Source organism: Gossypium raimondii, chromosome 11 (assembly GCF_025698545.1).
Source record: "Gossypium raimondii isolate GPD5lz chromosome 11, ASM2569854v1, whole genome shotgun sequence".
In the NCBI taxonomy this organism is placed as follows: domain Eukaryota; kingdom Viridiplantae; phylum Streptophyta; class Magnoliopsida; order Malvales; family Malvaceae; genus Gossypium; species Gossypium raimondii.
Window position 1 is genome coordinate 4,377,707 of NC_068575.1, and position 22,531 is coordinate 4,400,237.

The window sequence follows — 22,531 nt, forward strand, 5'->3', positions numbered from 1 at the left end:
ATTAGAATTATTTTAAGATATAACATGCTCTTATTTTAAATTATTATTAACATTATTTAAATTAAACATACGTTGATAATTTCAAATTTCTTTTCTATCATTTTTTAGTTACCTCAAATTAGTTTCGTTGTGTTTGTGATAAACTTTTATATCTTTAATTTTCTAAGTGTTGGTGTTAATATTTACATGTAATATGTGATTATGGATACCGTGTACGTTATATCATTTCGTTTGTGTTGATAGATTATTCGAGTTCATTTGCATGTATTTTAGAATTATGAGTTATCCTTTTGCGCTATACATTGTCATCCCATGGTGTTTCATTCATCGAAAGGATTATGTTTTATTTAAATATTAAAATCGTTTTATTCAAAGGTTTTCAAGATAACGCGATACTCGGGATTTAGAATCTTTGAGATTGGGTCTCAATTTTCTTCGTCGAATCTAAATAATTGAGAATATTCGCTAATCAAAATGTATAAATAAAAAGCTCCCTCTCGGGAATTTGATACGTTGTGTCCTAATGTATTGGACATGACATGTTGATTTCTCGAGACGAGAATTTTTTGAAAAATAATAAGGGCAATATTCGATGCTCGGAATTTTGAGAAATTGTGCCCTAACGTATTGGGCTTCGATTTTTCATCTGACTTAAAGCAATTGAATATCGTTTTTAAACTTCACCGCACGAGTTTTGAAAATCAAAAGACAAGCTTATTCTCGAGGACTAAAAATGTCGTGTCCTAACCTATTGGGTGTTACATTTTATTTCTCTGAGACAAGAAGGTCTTTAGCATCCGCTTCGATTTATCCAAGCATCTTTTATAAAATTAAGATTAATAAAAAAGGGAGGATCGTATTTTTAAATTCTTCACTGATTTTTTATATTTGGCATTAAGACCTTAATTAATGAATTCGGTACCAATTTGGGGCGTTATGAGGGTGCTAACCCTTCATCGTGCGTAACCGACTCCTGAACCTGTTTTCTCAAATTTCGCAGATCAAAATCATTTTTAGGGTGAGCTGATCACACTCCAATAAAGGATTCGTTTTTAAAGTCGACGACAAATTTTTTTTTTCCAAAAATGGTTTCAACATGGATTACAAGAAGCTTTTTTGTTTTCCTTTTTTTTTTAAAATTATTTGCTAGGTGATGGGAAAAATTAGGTTCCTTTGTTGAAAATGCTATAAAAACCACAAATTTACTAAGTTATGGGGGTTTTGAGTTTTTGGGTTTATCAAAACCACACACACATAAATTTATCAGCATTTAGTTATATGTGTTTAAATATAATCATTTGTTATATTTAATTATATGTGTTTGAAAATAAAGTTGATAGAATTTGTAAATATGGAGGGTGAAATTTATTGAATTATTGAGAATAAGAATCAAATTGATAGAATGTGTAAGTATTAAGAAATAAACGTGTTATTATGCCAGTTGGAAAAGGCAACATCACCACTTCCGTTAACAATTTAACGGAGAGTGATCAAAATAGAAACAATCTAAAGTGTGAGTGACCAAAATAGAAATAATATAAATGTAAGTGACTAGATTAAAAAAAATTCATATTTGGGTGACTAATTCTATAGTTTACCCTAGATGATAGAAGCAATTAGGATTAATTCCACCAGACACCCCAAACTATTACTCATATTTTAAATTGAACCCTAAACTTGTACACATTCTAATTAAATTACTCAAATAGAATGTAATAACGTGTTACACTATTATTCATCGATAGTGCATAAATTCTATGCACTAACAATGCATCAAATATTCTCATTAAAAGAAAATGTATAAAATAAATTTTATACCATCTATAATTTGTAAAAAAAATCCAATAAAAATATAAAATACATATCTATAATTTCACAAAAAGAATTACATATCTATAATATCTTTTATAAATTCAATTCCAAATCTCCGTAATAAATCAACCAAACAAATCGATTGAGGTTAAAACAAAGAATGCATGTATTGTGCAATTAAAACCATAATCCATATTCAATTCTAAAGTACTGAATGTATAATTTTTTACTTCCCTTGATTCTTCACAAACTCTTTGGAAAAAATTAACCATCTATTCCTTATTTCAATTTTATTAAAAAGATAGGTTCCATAAAGACAGTCTTTACAAAGCAGTGCACCTATCATAAACACATCAGGGAACATTGCCATGAGAGTACCTAAGAAAACATAATACAAACTACATAACATACAATCAAGCACCCACACAAAATGTTTATTAAACAGCTACAGAAAAAGGCCTGCATACCACCAAGCAATGAAGTTTTCTGTTCTGTTTGCAACTTGTTGAACTCGCCCAAGTGTTGCCTTCTCTACCTTTTTGCAAATCTTTGTCAGACTCGCTCCACGATCCTAATCAACCACCATGGTTTTCCAGTCGTGAATACAATGTATGCCATGCTCATTCCCAAAAAGGATTTTCTATTGCTTCTAGGCTTAGAGCGATAAGAGTGTTCTGAATATTACTCTAAAATGGTCATAAAAACTATAAGAATTCCTTCACAGTCCCATTGTCCAGAACGCCTCTAGGGATGTAAAAACAAATTCCGGATAGGTTTTTTTTAGTTCCTTCTTCAAAGGCACAAATATCTTTCCTTTCCATACCATTGATATCTTCAAAGAATTCCAATTCTTTATCATCTATCTAGCTTTGTACTAGAGTTCTGAATTCAATGCACTTTTGGATTTTAGGAAATTTATTGTATGCAATGAAATGTAATGTTAATGAATAAAAAGATACATGCAATGAAATGTAATGCAAATGCGTGAATGCAAAAAGAGACGTTGATTCTGATTCAATTCTATTAAAACAACTTTCCTAGAAAATAAATCTCTTTACATAAAATGAATATTTACATATACGACCCTGCCCTAATACTCAAAGCAAAGACATCGATCCTTTTCCTCATATCCAAATGTTAGAATCGAATCACGCTATCTCTTCAAAGGGGCGTCTCCTCTATCTTTTTGATTCGAGTCATGACCCATCGTTCACTCATCCTTGTGGTGCTCGTTGGCTCCTTTAAAAGAGTTGGAACATGAGCAGCTCTTGAATAACCTTCGTCAGCTTGAATCTTCAGGTAATAAGGCAAAGTCATGTACTCATTCATCAAACTATCACCTTTACCTTGTTACGTTTTCTCGGACCATATTTGGACGACCGCATTGTCTTTCATTTTATCAAGAAACTCATTTTCTTATGACAAGCTCTCTATTTAGATACTGAACGTTAATCAACACCTCTTTTATGATAAAGATGCCATGCAATCACAGTCAAAGCAAAAACAAAGCAAGTCAGTATAACACCAAGCAAAAGATTTTGAGCATGTGAGAAACAATAAGTAAAGCACGTATTTGGTTAACCACTAGGATTTGGTATGGCTCTACCTAGGGTAAGTTCTTAGGGCTCACTATATGCGGCTCGGTTCTAAAGTAAAGGGTACCTGAACTTGTAGATTCCTTGATCCTCACTCATTATAGGCTTATACGGACCGAGTTCAGTTCAGGGGGACACATTTCCCTATGGCTACAGGAAGATAAAAATCTCACGAAGACATAGGTACGGATGTATCCCAAAAGCGATCCACTATCATGCACGGAGGTGAAAACCTCACGAAGGACTAGTTTTTCACTCCCACTTAAAAGGGTAAGACCGAGCGATCATGTAAATGCAATATGCAAAAACTATATCAAGACTTAAACAAATAAAGCATATATAACAAAACGTTGCAGACTATGTGCAACAAAAGGATCGTAAATTTGAACCTAATTTTCCATTTTCAACACAAAGACAAAAAGTAATCAACTTGTGGATTGACTCTCGTGTTTGTCCCTAGTGGAGTCGCCAAGCTATTGACACCATTTTTTGATAAAACGGGGTCGACTTGGATTTTGAAAATGAAAACGAAAATGGGAGTCGCCACCAATCCTTTTTATCTAGGTGTAATCAGATCACCTCATCATTTTAATAAAAGTTTAAATTTACTAAAACGATAATTTTTGGTCTACAAAATCCAAAAAATAGGTTCGGGAATCGGTTACGCACGAGGAAGGATTAGCACCCTCGATACACCCAAAATTGGTACCTAGTTGATTACTTAATGTCTTGGTGTCAAAAATTAAAAACTCGAAAAGAATTTAAGAATACGATCCCTCTTTATATTGTGATATTTTAAAATTACTCAAATAAATCGAAATGGAAAATGCCTTCTTATCTCGAAGTAATAAGATATCACATCCAGTAAGTTAGGACACGACACCTCGTATTTTTTAGATTAAGCTAGCCTTTTATTTTTTATTTAAACCTTATTTATTTCAATTTTAAAAGGATATTCGGTTATTTAGGTTCAACGCAAGAAAAATTGAAACCCAGTAAGTTAGGGCACGACTTCTCGAATTTCCAAATACGAAATATTGCCTTCATTATTTTTTGAAAAATTCTCATCTCGAGCAAACAACATGTCACATCCAATGCGTTAGGACACAACGTATTGAATTCCCGATAATGAGCTTTTTATTTATGTTTTTTTTATTAAAGAGCGTTTTCAATTATTTAGATTCAACGAAGAAAATAAGAACCCAATATATTAGGGCTCAATCCCCTCGAATCTAAACATGAAATTTTGCTTATTTGAAAGTCGAAACTTATGCATCGAGCTAATTAATCTAATTCAAAATAGTAGAAATGAAACGCAAGGTTAATATGTGTACAAAGCAATATTGAATGTGATAGTATAAAAAAATAATACGAACAATGATACTAAAATAAATGAAATAAAAATCGATTAATGACATGCAAAATAACAAATATATGAGCAAGTAAGGTTAAAACATTCTTTTAAAACACTAAGTAAAACATAAATAAATAAATAAAGAGAATGAATAAAATTAAAAAAGCAGATGTATATATATGTATATATATGCATTTACGAAAATAAAATAGGTATATAGATATATGTAGACATGTATGTAAATTAAAACATATATATAAAAATATGAGTATATATATACATACAAATAAGTTATAAAGTTATATATGTATATGCGTGTATATATATATTATAAAAATGTATGTATGAATATATGTATACAAAAATTATAAAGTATAAAAATACATAAGTAGGTATGTGTAAAAGAAATAATAAAAAGATAATAACTAACGAACCGAATAAAACAAAACTAAATAAGAAATAAGAAAATAAAAAAGGATAAAAATAAAAAAAGTTGAATAAATAAATGAGCTAAACTGACACTACACCAAAACAGGCTTTTAGCGGTGCTTGGACAAAAAACGCCGGTAAAAATCGAGCATTAGCGGCGCTTTATGGAAATCACCACTAAAGATCGAGCATTAGTGGCATTTTTTGAAAAACGCCGGTAAAAAAGGGCATTAGCGGTGTTTTTCGAAAAAACGCCGCAAAAAACCAAAGCCCAACGGCGTCGTTTTCTTACCTTTCGGGGCTTTAGCGACGTTTCTGAGAAAGCGCCGCTAATGTTGGGGGATTTAGCGTCATTTTTTAGAAAGCGCCGCTAATGATGGGGGCTTTAGCGGCGTTTTTGAAAAAGTTCCGCTAATGTTGTGGGCTTTAGTAGCGTTTTTTGGAAAAGCGCCGCTAATGCTGTGGGCTTTAGCAGCGTTTTTGGAAAGGCGCTGCTAAAAACATTTTATATTAATTGGTTTATTTATAATAAATAAAATTCAATTTATTTCTAATTGAATATTTAAAATTTTCAAAAAAAAATAATGATACGTAGAAATAATTTGAAATAAAACACATGGAAAAATTAAAATACTATTATTTAAAATAATTTTAAAGTTTTTTGGGTATATGATTACTGATTATTTTTTAATTTATTTATTAAAAATTTTCTTATATAATCGTAAAACAGATAGTATTAATTTTAAAATATTGAATTAATTATCGCTATAGTTTATAGTTTTGGTTTTAGGGTATATGATTTGTTTAAGATTTAAGGCCAGTTTAGGAGTTACCATTTTAAGGTTTAGGGAGTATGGGTTTAGGGATTATGGTTTAAGGGTTGAGATTTAAGGTTTAGGGGTTAGAGGGTTAGGGGTTTAGGGGTTAGAAGTTAAGGGTTAATAGTTAGGGATTCAGGGGTCGAGTTAGGATTTTGGGCGTTTAGATTAATTTTTTTAATTTATATTTTAAATATGTTCTTATATAAGTGAAAAGAGATAATAATAAATTTGTTTAGGGTTTTTGGTTTAGGGTATATGATTTATTTAAGATTTATGGCCGGTTTAGGAGTTCATATTTTAAGGTTTAGGGAGTATGGGTTTAGGGATTATGGATTAGGGATTATGGTTTAAGCGTTGGGATTTAAGGTTTAGGGGTTAGGGGTTTAGGGGTTAGACGCATTAGGGGTTAAAAGTTAGGGATTTAGGGGTCGGGTTAAGGTTTTGGGTTTAGATTATTTATTTTTTAATTTATATTTTAAATATGTATGTTCTTATATAATTGTAAAAGAGATAATAATAAATTTGTTTAGGGTTTTTAGTTTAGGGTATATAATTAATTTAAGATTTAAGTCCGATTTAGGAGTTCATATTTTAAGGTTTAGGGACTATGGATTATGGATTATGGATTAAGGTTGGGATTTAAGGTTTAGGGGTTAGGGGTTTAGGGGTTAGACGTTAGGAGTTAAGAGTTAGGGATTTAAGGTTTAGGGATTCAGGGGTTGGGTTAAGGTTTTGAGTTTAGATTAATTAGTTTTTTAATTTATATTTTAAATATGTTCTTATATAATTGTAAAAGAGATAATAATAAATCAAATATATTGAAATTATGAGTATAGTTTAAATTATTTAAGAGATATATAATAGATAGACTTTATATATATTATTGAATGGTTAATTTAGGGTTTAATGTTAAGGTTTACTTGAGATTTGTTAAATGATAAAATTTTATACAATTAATTAATGCTTTTATATTAGTTTAAATAGAATTAATAAATAAGTTAAAAAAGTAATAGATTGATATGAATATTTAGGTATAATTATTTATTTTGGAGAGGACCAAATTATAAGGAAAAAAATACAAAATAAAAATGAAATAAAATTGATATGGATATATAGGTAATTATTTAATTTGGATAATTCTAACTTAATAATTAATTACAGCTATTTTATCATTTGTTTTCTTATTAAAATATACAATATTTATTTTGAGAGTACTTGGTTTTTTTATTTTATAAAAATCAATTTATAAAACCAAAATAAAAATTTTAGCATAGCAAAACGACAACATTTTGTTCAAAATGAAATAAAATTTTTAGCAAAAATAAATCAATTTATAAAAAAAAAATTAGCATTTCAAAACGGCGTCATTTTGTTCAAAATGAAATATTTTTTGCGGCGTTTCTATGGAAAATGCCGCAAAAGATAAGCAATAGAGGCCACACAAAAATAAATTAATTTATAAAAAACAAAATAAAAAATTTTTAGCATAACAAAACGACGTCATTTTGTTCAAAATGAAATAATCTTTTGCGGCGTTTTTATGAAAAACGCCATAAAAACGCCGCAAAAGATAAGCAATAGCTGCGTTTTTTATAAATCGCCGCAAAAAATAAATAAATTTATAAAAACAATAAAAAAATTAGCATAGCAAAACGACGTCATTTTGTTCAAAAGAAATAATTGTTTGCGGCGTTTCTACGAAAAACGCCGCAAAAGAGCAAAAAATAAATAAATTTATAAAAAGAATAACAAAAATTTAGCAATGCAAAACGGCGTCATTTTGTTCAAAAGAAATAATTTTTTGCAGCATTTTTGTGAAAATCGCCGCAAAAGATAAGCAATAGCGGCGTTTTTATGCAAAAAATAAAAAAATTTATAAAAAGAATAAAAAAATTTAGCATAACAAAACGGCATCATTTTGTTCAAAAGAAATAATTGTTTGCGGCGTTTTTGTGAAAATCGCCGCAAAAGATAAGTAAAAACGCCGCAAAAAGTAAATAAATTTATAAAAAGAATAAAAAATTTTAGCATAGCAAAATGGCTTCATTTTGTTCAAAAGAAATAATTTTTTGCCGTGTTTTTATGAAAAATGCCGCAAAAAATAAGTAATAACAGCGTTTGTATAAAAAAACGCCACAAAAATAATTTTACTTAAAAAAAATTAAAAATGGCGCCATTTATAAATTTTCCCCCTGCAATCTTTCCCCCCTGAAATCCTTAATTTCCCCCCCTTGAAACCCTCAACTTTACAAACACACCTCTTTTAAAACTTTTAACTCCATGCCTATTGCTATTTTTTCTTCTTCCCTATATAATTTTTTTCTGATGAGACTCTTAATCTTTACATACAACAGGTCTCTTCTTCCCTATATTTTTTTCTGATATTATATGTATATGTGTGTATATATATATATATATGAAGTAGCAAAGTTTTGATTTATTATGGTATGGGGGGTTTTGATTTGTTTTCTAATGGGAAATGGAAATGATAATTGACAGGAACTTTGTGATACTAGGAGGAGAGGAGGGGTTCCAAATGCTCGTTGATGCCTTGGTTTGGGATTCAGATGCCTTACGTTGTTGCATATTGCATCTTGTTCCTTCAACTGGCCATGCTTGTCTTTGGGGATCATGGATCACTTAATCTCCTGGGAATGTTAAAATCAGAAGTAACTAATATTTCTCATCCATTTTCTAAGCATTTTCAGCTGTGTGTTTTTTTTTTCCGTTTCTATTATAAATCTTACAGGTAGAGAAGGTATTCAACCAGGACATGTTTTTCAAGAAGACTGTCAAATATGTTGGAGAGCCAATAACCCACTTGGAATCCATTGCTTCCTCTGTGGTATTTCTTCTTCCCTGGTGCTGCTCTTCGTAAATCAAATTTAATGAAGATTTACTTAGATTTCTTAGTTTTCGTTGATTATATCTTTGAACGCAGATTCATAATTAAATATCTTCGTTTTCGTTGATTATATCGTTGACGAGCAGCTGAAGAAAAGCCTGTCTTCTGATCAAATAAATGGAGGTGAAACTTTAAATGTGCAGCACAATAAGAGCTCTGCTTCTATTCAAATAAATGGTGGTGAAACTGTAAATGTTGGAGTGGAGGTAGCTAATTCGGAAGTAGAATACATTGAATCTGAGAACTTGAGTGATCTAGAAGATGTTGATACATGTCTTAAGGTATAATTTACTTTCAGTTTACACTTCAATTTCTAATATTTGGTGTACTGTTTGTTGATTTGCATATATACCTATTTCAGAAGCTCTTACCTGGACTTGACTCTAAAGATTGGATTCTGGTTGTTGAAACACTCAATAATGTTCGTCGATTATCAGTATTCCATAAGGAAAGAATGCATAGTATGCTGTAAGTCTCCAATTCTTACTTGCTTATCTGACTAGAAAGACTAGAGAATCGGGTGTCTTAGATTTAATTTGACTAGTGCATTCTGTTCCTCGTTCTAATGTGCAGGGGTGATTTGATCCCTCTTGTAGTTAAGTCCTTGAAGAATCCTAGGTATTATAAAGATACTCATTGAACTTTTATAATTTACCATTATGGTGGGGGACTTTTACTGCAAACAAAGGGTCAAAATTTAAAGAAGATTGCATGAAAACCATATGGCAATGAGTGGACTGTGAGAGATCCTATAAAAGTGTGAGAGACGGATTCGATTTTGTGATAAGGCAATAAAGAGAGTAGGTCCAAAGCCAGAAAAAGAAAAAAAAATGATGAGTAATTATTTCACCGATATACTCAACTTATTAATGATTATTTTGATGTATAATATTTTATAACTTGTTTTTTTTCCCTTATTTTTCAAGATTCATACAATTCGTACATTTTCAAATTTAATTAATGATATTAATCAAAGATCGAGGAAACACAAAAGCGGTGAAAGGTGGGTAATTTCAGGGTATGTTCTTAACTATGTAAATTTAAAAGAGGCATTAAATGAGAACGAAGAATATACTGCACAAATTTTCATCTTTGTAAATTAAAAACGTGAAATTATAATTTGAATGCTGTTACTTAGTGGGTGATTCTTTTGGAAGGAGTCTTTTGATGGGTCAATATTTGAGTATTAGATTGGTTTCTTTTAATAACAGAAGATATTGTTTCTAATATTTTGTTGAGAATTAGTGTATTGTAAGTATGTGCTCGGTAGGGCTTGTTTTACAAAGTCAAGTTCAAGGGGTACTATGGTCGTAGTGTTCCACGTCTGGTAGGCAGTTGGGATCTGATATGCTTACTGCTATTTTATATATTTGGAAGGAAGTCCATTTTTTTTCCAGTCTTAATCATGTTCAATTTGTTTCATTGGTTTGGTTGGTACTGCTATTTGCTATATTTGCAGCAACATAGTTCATAGATTTCTATTAACTAAGTTCATTTAAAGTAGTTAGCGTCTAGCTATATATGGGTATTTTTGGTATATATGGTTTACAAAGCTACTGTTTTTTTTTCCTTTGTATCCCACCACTTTTTCATGCATACTGATGATTATTTGGATATCAACCTCTGATATCCTTGTTCACTTATTTTCATGATTGTTTGCTTTATTTTATAGGATTTGATAGATGTCCTGTCGTATTTTATGAATTTTCTTTTTTTATTCATTTGATTTTATCAGGGTGTTGATGGAAGGTCTCCTTATTGGTTCCTAACGGTGAGTTTTATATCGACCATATATGAGTTTGTAGCAGGTAATGTCTTCTTTTTAATTTTGGCCACAAATATATAAGCTTTTAGTGAGCAGAGTCTACAGTCACCTATTATTGTTTTGGCTTTGGTTTTGTCCTTTTTCCTTGTAAATTCTCTTGAATCATCGTCTCCCATCTTGGTTAAGAAATTATTCGGATTGGAATTGAAAATCAAATTAATGATATTCTTTGCATATGGTTCCCGAAAATAGTATACATTTGCTTCAGCTTTCCTTCTATTTAATTTTTTGTGCTTAATCTTATAGCTGAATGTTCTGTCATATATGTTACATAATACCGTGTATACATGCTCTAAACTGATGACATATAATGGTGTTATTGTTTGCTAGTCTAATTTATTAAATCTTCACTCTCTATTTTTATATATATATTTAGAAATGAGGTATGATGTTTTAAATATATGACAAGAAGTTTTAATTTTTTAATATACTTGTATTATATATAGATATAGATATATGTATGTATGTATCTAATATACCCATGCTAAATCTAGGTAACGTGTGTAAGAGTTTGGGTTTAGTTTAGAAGTCTTTATCATATGTTTACATCTTTTTAACATCTTTAACGTGTCTAACGATATAGATATATGTATGTATGTATCTAATATATATTTTTTATTTTTAACATCTCTCTTGTTTACCAAGTTTGTTGGTTTATCTGATCATTTGGTTTTGCATCCTTTAGATATTGAAGGTGTCGCAGAGGATTCAATCTCTTCAAGCTGGAAAAGCCAAGGCTTAGCACTTCTTCAAGTAGAATGTTATTTAATGTTGCATTCCATGGTCGTTTATCTTAGTCAGAACTTGAATTTGGTGTTATTGAAATAGGGTTTTGTAGTTACCTTGTGTACTAGCTTCTTTAATCATGATTGTTAATTATTATGTGTTTTGTAGCTTCTTTTATAATTGTCCGAGTTAATATAGATTAGATGAGCTGTGAGGTAGATTGCTCATTTATTTAAACATGATATTTAAATTCTAAATTTAAATTCATTAATTTTTATATTTAGTTTTAAAGTTAAAATTTTAATAGAAAATTTAATTTAATTAATATATTTTATCCTTAAAATAGTTTAAAGTTCTAAGTTTCAAAAATAATTCATAATATAATATTTATCATAGAAATAAATATTATTTAATTAAAATATTTTTTAAAGGTTATGTTCTTTAGCGGCGTTTGTGGGAAAAGCGCCGCAAAAGGTCATGTTCTATAGTGGCGTTTGTGGAAAAAGCGCCGCTAAAGGTTTTGTTCTTTAGTGGCGTTTGTGGAAAAGGCGCCGCTAAAGGTCTTATTCTTTAGCGGCGTTTGTAGAAAAAGCGCCGCTAAAGCTAATGTTCTATAGCGGCGATTGTGGAAAAAGAGCCGCTAAAGCTCATGTTCTATAGCGGCGTTTTTGGGAAAAGCGCCGCTAAAGGTCTTGTTCTATAGCGGCGTTTGTGGGAAAAGCGCCGCTAAAGGTCTAGTTCTTTAGCGGCGTTTATTTCTAAAAACGCCACAAAAGTTAGCGGCGTTGTCAATAGTGGCATTTTTTGCGGCACTGTTGAAAGCGCCACAAATACCTTTAGCGGCGCTAAAAAGCGCCACTAAAGGCAAAAAAAAAAAACGCCGCTAAAAGCCTGTTTTGGTGTAGTGTGATTTAAGGACTTAATCGTAACCCAAACCAAATTTAAAGGATAAATTAAAATAAAGTAAACAAGTAAAAGACCGAAATGAAAAGCGTGTCGACTAACGAGGACCAAAATGGGAATAAAACCCAAATTCGGACACATGTCCATCGTTTTAGTACATTAGTAAGCCAGGGATGAGTTAAAAAAAACAAAATTTTGGGACTAAATTAAAAGAAAAAAATGAACAAAAATGAGTAAATTTAAAAGAAAATAAATGCGGAAGGACTAGGGTCTCATATAGATCCTTGGTCGAAAAGCACGCGAATCCTTGAGGTCCAATGGGTCGGATCTCGGGTCGCTTCAAAATGGCACAGTTTTGAAGCGAAAGGTCCCCAGGTGAAACGACGTCGTTTTATAGTCAGCATATAAGATAAATTTTAGATTTTTTTTTTCATTTTCTAACATTCCCTAAAAAAACAAAAAAAAAACCTCACACCTCTCTCTGGCACCGACCCAATCTCTCCGGACACCGGCCAGTCTCCGGCCATCAATCACCACGCCGGTCGCTGTCGCTGGCGCTGGCACCGCCGTACACGGCGGTGGGGAGTCCAAAATTTTTTTTTTCTTTTTGATGCAACCCTTCACCTCCAACGCTTCGACGACGACTAAAAACAGGTAAATCTCTTCCCTTTCCTTCTTTTTCTGTTATTTTCGCATATAAGAAAAAAGAAACAAAAAGAAAATAAAAAAGGGAACAAATTGCCAAAAATAAGTACCTAAAATAGAAAAAAATATCCCTTTGAAAGTGCTATTTTTATTTTCTCTGTAAAAGAAACAAGTCCCTATTACAGTGATGAAGTCCCCCCCTTTCATTGATATTTCATTGCCTTTATAACCGATTACAAGATTCCTTGTTTTTCTTCTCTCATTGTTTTGCTATTGTTGTTGTTTTTTTTTTAAATTTTCGTTGTTGTGTATTGTCTTGTCTTGTAGGTGTTAGCGTAGTCGGTGGAGCAGGTGGTGGCAGAGGGTAGCGGCAGCACATGGGCAAGGGTCAGAAGACCTAGGTGGCTAGGGTTTCCTTTTCTTTTCTTTTTTTTGATTTGGTTTTGGGCTACTGTAAGGTTTAATTTGGTATTGGGCTAGGTTTAGATTTGGGCCTTTTGGGTCTGGACTGTTTATTTTATTTTATTTTTTGTTTTTGTTTTGACATTGAGCCTGGGAAAATTTAGGCTTGTATAATAATAATATATGGCTATGGTGATGTCTGTAATTTCATAAAATAATTACTCTAATCTAATCCATGTCTCTTTCTTTCTGAGTTTATCAGGCAATAAATTCCCTCCGATTTCACCTAGCTTGTTATAATAATGTTATTTCAAATTAGTTAAAGAAGAAAATTTGTGATGTTATGTTTAAATTGAATCTTTCGATTTATTAAGAATTGATTTTAAATTAGAAGGATCAAAATTTAAGTAGGATCACTTAGGGATGCTAGTGGGGCAAGTTTTGAGAAATCTTCACTTTTAATTTCAAAATTGTAATTAAATAGTTTTATCCAATTAAGTAATAATAATAATAATAATATATGGCTATTGTGATGTCTGTAATTTCATAAAATAATTACTCTAATCTAATCCATGTCTCTTTCTTTTTGAGTTTATCAGGCAATAAATTCCCTTCAATTTCACCTAGCATGTTATAATAATGTTATTTCAAATTAGTTAAAGAAGAAAATTTGTGATGTTATACTTAAATTGAATCTTTCGATTTATTAGAAATTGATTTTAAAATTAGAAAGATCAAATTTTAAGTAGGATCACTTAGGGATGCCAGTGGGGCAAATTTTGCGGGTCCTACCCTACTTAACGCTCAATTGATAGAGGGATGGGGACAAAAATTAAACCCTGTTGTGAGTGGTGGGGTAGGCGTGGGTATGACCTTGTACCTACACCATCCCGCATAATATAATAAACATATTTAAAAATAAACATTTACAAAAATTTAATTTAATAATTATTTTAATAGTATTTATGATGTATTTGAGATATTGTTTGTATTTTGATATTATGTAATGACTTTATTTTTTGAATTTGTTAAACTTGAAATTATATCTTATTTACCAATTAAAGGTCGTGACGACTTATTTTTTTTTAAATAGTGACAGTTGGAAAAATGTCATATATGTGGTGGGAGTCCAGAGGATAAATATTTTATACTTGTCATAAAAAAATTAGTTTATATTTATTTAACTGATACTTATAAATATATTATATGAAGTGGGTCATAAGACGAGTATAGCGGGGATTAGGTGGGTTTGGGACCCACGTGGGTGGTGGGGGAGGATGGTTTTGGATTTTGTACCTATAATGGGTCACGGAACGGGGATGGGGATGAAAATTGTGTAAGTCAAAGTCTGTGTAATTTGTAGTAATGCATGGATTGAATACCAACAAGGAATCTTTGGCCCTCTCTCTTTTTATCTCTGTCTTCCTCTCATTTTGGTGTATTGTTTGTTTGGATGTCTTTTGTCGTGTTTTGATCTGATTTGTTTTGTTCCAGTGATGTTAAGCTTTTGACTAGTAATATGAGTAATATTGGGCTCCAACCACGATACACTGTAAAGAATCAAAGCCGGAAAAATGCAAGACTGCATGTCTACACCATTATTCACTATTCAACAATACATTACTTATTTTTTTCTTTGTGATAAAATTTCTTAACAACAAATGTTATGCTTGTTTTATGGATAAAGTAATGTTTATTTAATATATCCACAACAATAAATTAATTTCAGTTATCGTCTCATCCAATAATAATATTTTCACTATTACCAAATATTTTCTCTTCTAATAATTGTTTAAAAATCACGGTCAAGATGAATTTAGAAAATGGTTTAGTAGTAGATTAAATTCTTTGGATATATTAACCAAATTCACACCAGCAAATTTTACCTATGATGGATTCAATTGAACATATAAAATAATAACTTGTTAGAAGGGTTGATTAATTGGAAAGCATAGAATGGGTTAATCAATTACAAAACTAGAATTTATAAAACTTAAGGATATAATTTTATATTGGAATTATTCAGTGGGATGAAGAGTAAATTTCAAGTAGCAAAAGGATGGATCCATCTCTCTCCCTTCCATATTTAGTCTTTTGCAAATCTTCAAGAATAGGCTGATGTACAATTATTTTACTTTGAATGCATGAGTCTATGGTAAGGACGGGGTCCCAGCAGTAAGGTAAAATGGTAAGTGTTGAAACAGAAAATAAAAGAAATGTAGCCGCTGTGGGTCTTATGGAATTAGTATGATTTAACGATGATGGGGTCTTATGGTGCTTTGGAATCATCGTTTTTTTAAGATGATTTGATTTGGTGAAAGGGAGAGGGCCTTGATTGCATCTTTATTGCTGTACAAAAATCTTGCTAGTTGGAGGATCAACTATCCTTTTAATTTTAATAAAAATTATATATGAACTTGTCAACTTGTATTCAAATTGAATCTTTCCATTGAGTCGCTCTTGCAAGTAGAACATGGCAGCTGACGATTCCTCGATAAAAACACTTTTCTTAGAGCAGGCTTCTTTATATTCAACTTCTTTGTTGTGCGAAAAGAACATGATTGTCCAATGAATTGTGTAAGTCAAGATGTTTGCGATTTGCTAACGCATGGATTGAATACCAACAAGGAATCCTTAAACCCTCTCTTCTTCCTTTGAGGTAATGGATTAAATTGTGGAGAATAATTAATAATTATACCAGTTTTTATACTTACTTTTTACTTAATTACTGCTCAAGCTAAATCGAGTTTGCAGGTTACGTTTGATAGACTCAAATATGGCTTTTCCTTGCTAATGTTTTTAGGGATGGCCCGTTTGAGGTTCAAGTTTAGTCGGATAGACTCAAATGTGGCTTAGCATTGCTAATCCTTTTAGGGATGGCAAAATCAAGGGTGGAGAGATGCACGTTGAAATAGGCCCAATTTGCCCAGGCCCAGGTAAAAAACCAAACAAAACGAAAAATAAAAATAAAAATAAAAATAAAAGTCCAATAATTAAAAGTCCATTTACACAACCCAAAAGTCAATCCCATTACATCAAACCCAATCCCAGGTCAAAATTAAACCCTAGCCCAATAACCAAAAAATCAGCAAACCCTAACTCAGCAAGGTGTGCTGCCACTGCCAATCCCACGCGTGCCGCACCTCCTTCACGTGCGCCTCCGTACGCCAGCTGGCCAATGGCCTCCACACCTGCAAAACAAACGAGCAAGAAGAAATAACAGAAAATAGAGAGGCAAAGAAACATTGTATTTTCTTTTTCGTTTTCGGCTATGAAAAGCCCAAAGAAACAGTGATGTAACTCTTTTTTACGAATAGAAAATACAATCAAAAAATCAAAAAAATAGCAATATATTCTAAGGTAGCCTCTGATCCTTTGGTTTTCATTTTAGTTTTTGTTTTGATTTCATTTAAAAAAAACAAAAAAAAAGAAGAGAAATAAAATAAACCTACCCTTTATTCGTGTTTTTGCTTCGCCGGAGAAGGAGGTCCGCCGATTCTGATGACAATCGGTGCTATTTCGGCTTGGGGAGTCGAATAGCCTAAGAAATGGGTTTTGTTTTCAATTTTTCGGCCACTGTGAACGGCAGCAACAGCCGCCACGGTGGTCCGGCGATCCCAACGGCCGGATTCTGGGATCTGTTCTAATAGATTTGAGAGAGTTTTTTTTTGTTTTTTTTTTGAAAGAGGAATAAAATGAGATTTTGAAATTTTTTTTAAACTTAAATAGGCCTTACAAAACGACGTCGTTTTGGGCCAATGTGCAGACGCCAAAATGGTGTTGTTTTATGCTTTAACCAGCTTGTTGACCTGATCTAGGGGAAGGATCCGCGTGTTTTGCTTCGAAGAGTTATTTGCACAGCCGGCCCTTTCACATTTTTCAGTTATTTTATTCTGGTCCTTTTTATTTTTTATTTTTTAATTTATACTACTAATTTCATTTCACTTTCAATTCGGTCCTAGCAAACGGGGCTTTCAGTGTTTGGGGATATTTACCCGTTTGGTCACTCTGAGTTATTCGTGCCTTTCAATTGGGCCCTCTCTCTTATATTTACTTTCGGTTTTTACCCCGATTTTTGAATAAATTTCAATTTAGTCATTTTGCACTTATTTATTTATAATTTCAGTTCGTCTTTATTTTTAAAAAAAGCTTACGTTAGGATTTAGGCTCCTAATTTTATTTTAATGTCAATTTAATCCCCATTTATCTTCGTTTAGGTTCTAATTGTTATTTTGTTGTGTTTTATTTATTAGTTTATCATTTTTATTTTATTTTGATTTTCATATTTAATTATGCCTTTTATTTTATTTTATTTTATTTCTTGACTTTTATTATTATTATTATTATTATTATTGTTATTATTATTTTATTGTTTTCATTATTTCATTTATTTACATATTTTATTCCAAATTATGTATTTAAATTTCACTTGTATTGTAATTTAGTTCATTACTTTCGTTAATTTTCATAAACTTTTTTCTTACATTATTTATGTATTTATTTTATTTATTTAAGTTGTTTTGTTTTTAGTGTGTATTGTTCTCTTATGTGCATGCTTTGATCCTATTACCATTGTTTTTTTTTTGATTGTTCATATTAATGTTAAAATAGTGCATGTTATATAATTCTCGTAAATTGCCTTTATTATTATTATGTTGTTGTTGTTATTTATTAATGCAACATTTCATGCATGTAGTGTTTCAAATATCATATATTTTTATCTAAATTTGTAAAAATATAAATTTTATAAAACGAAGACAATATTTCGTACTTTTGGAATTCGAGAAATCGTTCCCTAACTTACGGGGTTTCGATTTTTCGATAAATCCGAACATACGAACCATGTTTCAAAAATACATTTTTTTAAATTATTTCGGGAATTAAAAGGGTCGTGTTCTAACTTACGGAATATGATTTCTTTTCTCAAACTGGGATAATAAAAAATTTCTAAAAAATAATAAATGAAATTTTCGGTGTTTATTCTCGTTTCGGGATTTAAGATATTGTGTCCTAACTCACGGGATATAATTCTTTTTCTCGATTGACGTGAAATACGCCCTTTTTTAATTTTTTAAGTAATTTTAACAAAAGGATCGTATTTTAAGTCTCATCAAAATTTTCAACTTTCGACACTAAGGACACTAATTAATCAACTAGGTATCAATTTTGGGCGGTAAGACGGTGCTAATCCTTCCTCGTACGTAATCGACTCCCGAACCCTTTTTTTTAAATTTCGTAGACCAAAATTGTTGTTTTAATAAATTAAATTGTTTATTAAAAACAACCATTTTTCGAGGTGACCCGATCACACCTCATTAAAAAGGATTGGTGGCGAATCCATGTTCATTTTCGTTTTCAAAATAAAAGTCGACCCTTTTTTTTCAAAAAAATGGTTTCGACAGCTTGGTGACTCCGCTAGGGACTTAATAAGAGAGTCACACCATGAGTTGATTATTTCCTGTCTTTTTGTCGAAAGTTGACAATTTGGTTTAAAGTTACGATCCTTTTGTTGCATTTTGTTTTCATAGGCTGCGACATTTTGTTGGCTTTATTTGTTCAAGTCTCAATATATTTTTGCATGTTACATGTGCATAACCACCCGGTTATACCCTTTTAAGTGGGAGTGAGAAACTATTCCTTCGTAAGGCTTTCACCTCTGTGTAGGATAATAGATTGCTTTTGGGATACATCCGTACCTATGTCTTCGTGAGATTTTCATCTCCGTGCAGCCATAGGAAAATGTATTCCCCTGAATTGAACTCGGTCTATATGAGCCTATAATGGGTGAGGATCGAGGAATCTACTGGTTTAGGAACCTTTGCCTTAGAAGCCAAACCGCATATAGTGAACCCTAGGAATCCGCCCTAGGTAGAACCACGCCAAATCCCTAGTAGTCATCCAAATAAGTGCTCTTCTGTTTTTGTACTAGCATGTTTTCTTTTGTTTTGGTTATGATTGCATTGCATTTTCATCATAGAAAAGAGGTGTTGATTCACATTCAATTGCTAAATAGAGAGCTTGTCATGGAAAATGGATTTCTTGATAAAGTGGAAGATAATACGGTTGTCTGAATACGTTCCGAGAAAACACAACAAGAGAAGGGTGATAATGTAACGGAGGAGTACACGACTTTGCTTCATTGTCCGAGGATTCAAGTTGACAAAGATTATTCGAGAGTCATCAATGTCCTGGCCTTTTTAAAGAAGCTAATGAGCATCACGAGGATGAGTGAGCAACGATTCGTGGCCCGGATCAAGCAAAAAGGAGCTAGTAGAGGCATCCATTGGAAAATTTGCAAGATTTATCTTAACATCAGGATGAAGAAAAGGATCGATGTCTTCGCCTGGAGTATGAGGGCAAAGCTGTATATATATCTGCTTTATGTAAAGAGATTTGTTTCCTAGTAAAATTGTTCCAATAGAATTGAATCAAAATCAACGTCTCTTTTGCATTCATTTCATGTATTTGCATTACATTACATAATATGCATTAAAGACCACCGAAAGATCTTAATTGATTAAAATCCTTTCAGTTAACCTGGAAATCGACAAAAACCAACCAACCAAACACTGTTACGGTACCCGAACAAAGACAAAAGACATGGACCAAAGATTGGAAAGGCTTGAACAACTTCAAAAGGAGATGCAAGACCAACTACAATTGCAAATGCAAGAGCAACTAGCTAAGATCCAACAAGACATGATGGACAAAATGCTGGAGTCCCAAAGAAACATGATGACTCAATTGACCCAACTGTTGGCTAGGGGAATGAATAAAGGAAAAGGACCCATGGCCAATGTCAGGGAAGATAATGAGGAATCTCCCTATCCTCTGGGTTTTACTCTGCCACATGCACAGACCCAAGCTGAGATGTACCTGCGAAGACCCTCTGTCACAATTAAACCTCAACAATTTCAGGCTGGTGCTTCAATTAACTACGAAAAGGAGGCGATAGTTGGGTGATCAAATTAAAAAAATTGATAATTAGGTAACTAAAAAGGAAAAAGGGGTGATAGTTGGGTGACTTGAGGTGTAGTTTACCCTAATAATAAAATATAGTAGCGTAAACTATAGAATTAGTCACCCCACTATTAGTGTGTTTCTGTTTTGGTCACCTAACTATGAAAATTTTTTATTTTATCACTATCGTTTTAGATCATTTATTTCTATTTTGGTCACTCATGTTTTAGATCGTTTTTATTTAACTCACTCTTCATTAAATGGTTAACGAAAGTTATGATGTGACCTTTTTTTTAACGAGCATAAATAATACATTTTGTCTTCAATACTTACACATTTTATCAATTTGATCCTCGAACACATATAGTTAAACATAAAGTATATATTATGAAAATGTACAAAATGTAATTACTTATATATATTTATCAAAATAATATTATATGTGCTTATATTTAATTATAATTATAAGGTTCAAATATGCATTTAGCCCCTCAAACTTGACACCTGCTCCCATGTTGGTTCTTATGATTTTTTTGTCCCAAGTTGGTACCTAAATTTTTATTCCGTTAAGGGCTTTGGTACTTTTTTTGTTACAATATTAAATATAGGACACATGACACTCTTAGGATGCCATAATCTATTTTTATAAAAATATAATAAAAATTTAAAAGAAACTATATGAAATTTATATATATTTTTAAAATATAAAGAAATTATAAATTATAAAATATATGTAACTAAAAATTAAAAATATTACAAAAATCTTAAATTCAAGTTGGAAAAATTGAAAACCTAGAAAATTTACATATTTTTCTAAATAAATTGCAACAATTTAGATGAAGATAAATTTTATAATAAATTTTATACTTAGAGATGGGTGCAAATTATTACACGATTTTTCAAGTTAACAAGAATGCAAAAGATGATGATTTGAAAATGGCTTACAAGAAGCTTTTTTGTTTTCCTTTTTTTTTTTGTTCATTATTTGCTAGGTAATGGGAAAAATTGGGTTCCTTTTTGAAAATGCTATAAAAACCACAAATTTACTAAGTTTTGGGGGTTTTTAGTTTTTGGGCTTATCAAAATCACACACACATATAAATTTATCAGCATTTAGTTATATGTGTTTAAATATAATTATTTTTATATTCAATTATATGTGTTTGAGAATAAAGTTGATAGAATTTCTAAATATGAAGGGTGAAATTTATTGAATTATTTAGAATAAGAATCAAATTGATAGAATGTGTAAGTATTAAGAAATAAACGTGTTATTATGCCAGTTGGAAAAGGCAACATCATCACTTCCGTTAACTATTTAATGGAGAGTGATCAAAATAGAAACAATCTAAAGTGTCAGTAACCAAAATAGAAATAATATAAAATGTAAGTGACTAAATTAAAAAAAATCATAGTTGGGTGACTAATTCTGTAGTTTACCCTAGACGGTAGAAGCAATTAGGATTAATTCCACCAAACATCTCAAACTATTACTCATATTTTAAATTGAACCCTAAACTTGTACACATTCTAATTAAATTACTCAAATAAAATGTGATAATGTGTTATGCTATTATTCATCGATAGTACATAGAACTTATGCACCAACAATGCATCAAATATTCTCATTAAAAATGTATAAAATAAGTTTTATACCATCTATAATTTGTAAAAAAAATTATCCAATAAAAATATAAAATACATATCTATAATTTCACAAAAGTATTTCATTAATCCAAACCAAGTCATTTCTTTTATAAATTCAATTGCAAATCTCCGTAATAAATCAACCTCACAAAATATACATCTCACAAATCTGATTATGCAATTAAAACCATGATCAATATTCAATTCTAAAGTATTGAACATATAATTTTTCATTATTTTACCTCCCTTGATTCTTCACAAACTCTTTGGAATAAATTAACCATCTATTCCTTATTTCAATTTTATTAAAAAGTTAGGTTCCCATAAAGACATTCTTTACAAACCAGTGCACCTACCATAAACACATCAGGGAACATTGCCATGAGAGAGGACCTAAGAAAACATAATACAAACTACATAACATACAATCAAGCACCCACACAAAATGTTTATTAAACAACTACAGAAAAAGTCCTGCATACCACCAAGCATGAAGTTTTCTGTTCT

At 31.2% G+C, this 22,531-nt stretch overlaps 2 protein-coding genes and 1 long non-coding RNA gene across 7 annotated transcripts in view; 1 reads left to right on the forward strand and 2 right to left on the reverse strand.

The window, feature by feature from the left end:
* Window positions 1-22,531, reverse strand: part of LOC105761315 (receptor-like protein 52) — a 169,281-nt gene that overhangs the window by 130,278 nt on the left and 16,472 nt on the right. The window lies entirely within an intron of this gene.
* LOC105761323 (uncharacterized) lies at window positions 8,232-11,758 on the forward strand. Of its 5 annotated transcripts, none has more exons than XM_052624386.1 (8): window positions 8,232-8,365; window positions 8,511-8,680; window positions 8,761-8,856; window positions 9,003-9,197; window positions 9,278-9,384; window positions 9,490-9,534; window positions 10,652-10,724; window positions 11,427-11,758. In XM_052624386.1, exons 2-7 carry the CDS (start codon window positions 8,558-8,560, stop codon window positions 10,683-10,685), a joined length of 600 nt encoding a protein of 199 aa, XP_052480346.1. In that variant the 5' UTR covers window positions 8,232-8,365; window positions 8,511-8,557; the 3' UTR covers window positions 10,686-10,724; window positions 11,427-11,758. The 5 variants fall into 5 exon arrangements, with proteins under 5 accessions (XP_052480346.1, XP_052480347.1, XP_012434561.2 ...); XM_052624387.1 differs by having other exon boundaries at window positions 10,652-10,687; XM_012579107.2 differs by having other exon boundaries at window positions 8,782-8,856.
* On the reverse strand, window positions 16,385-17,360 carry LOC105761326 (uncharacterized). Its single transcript, XR_001123686.2, has 2 exons — window positions 16,870-17,360; window positions 16,385-16,608 (listed from the first exon to the last, which is right to left on the reverse strand). It is a non-coding gene; the product is annotated as an uncharacterized LOC105761326 (long non-coding RNA).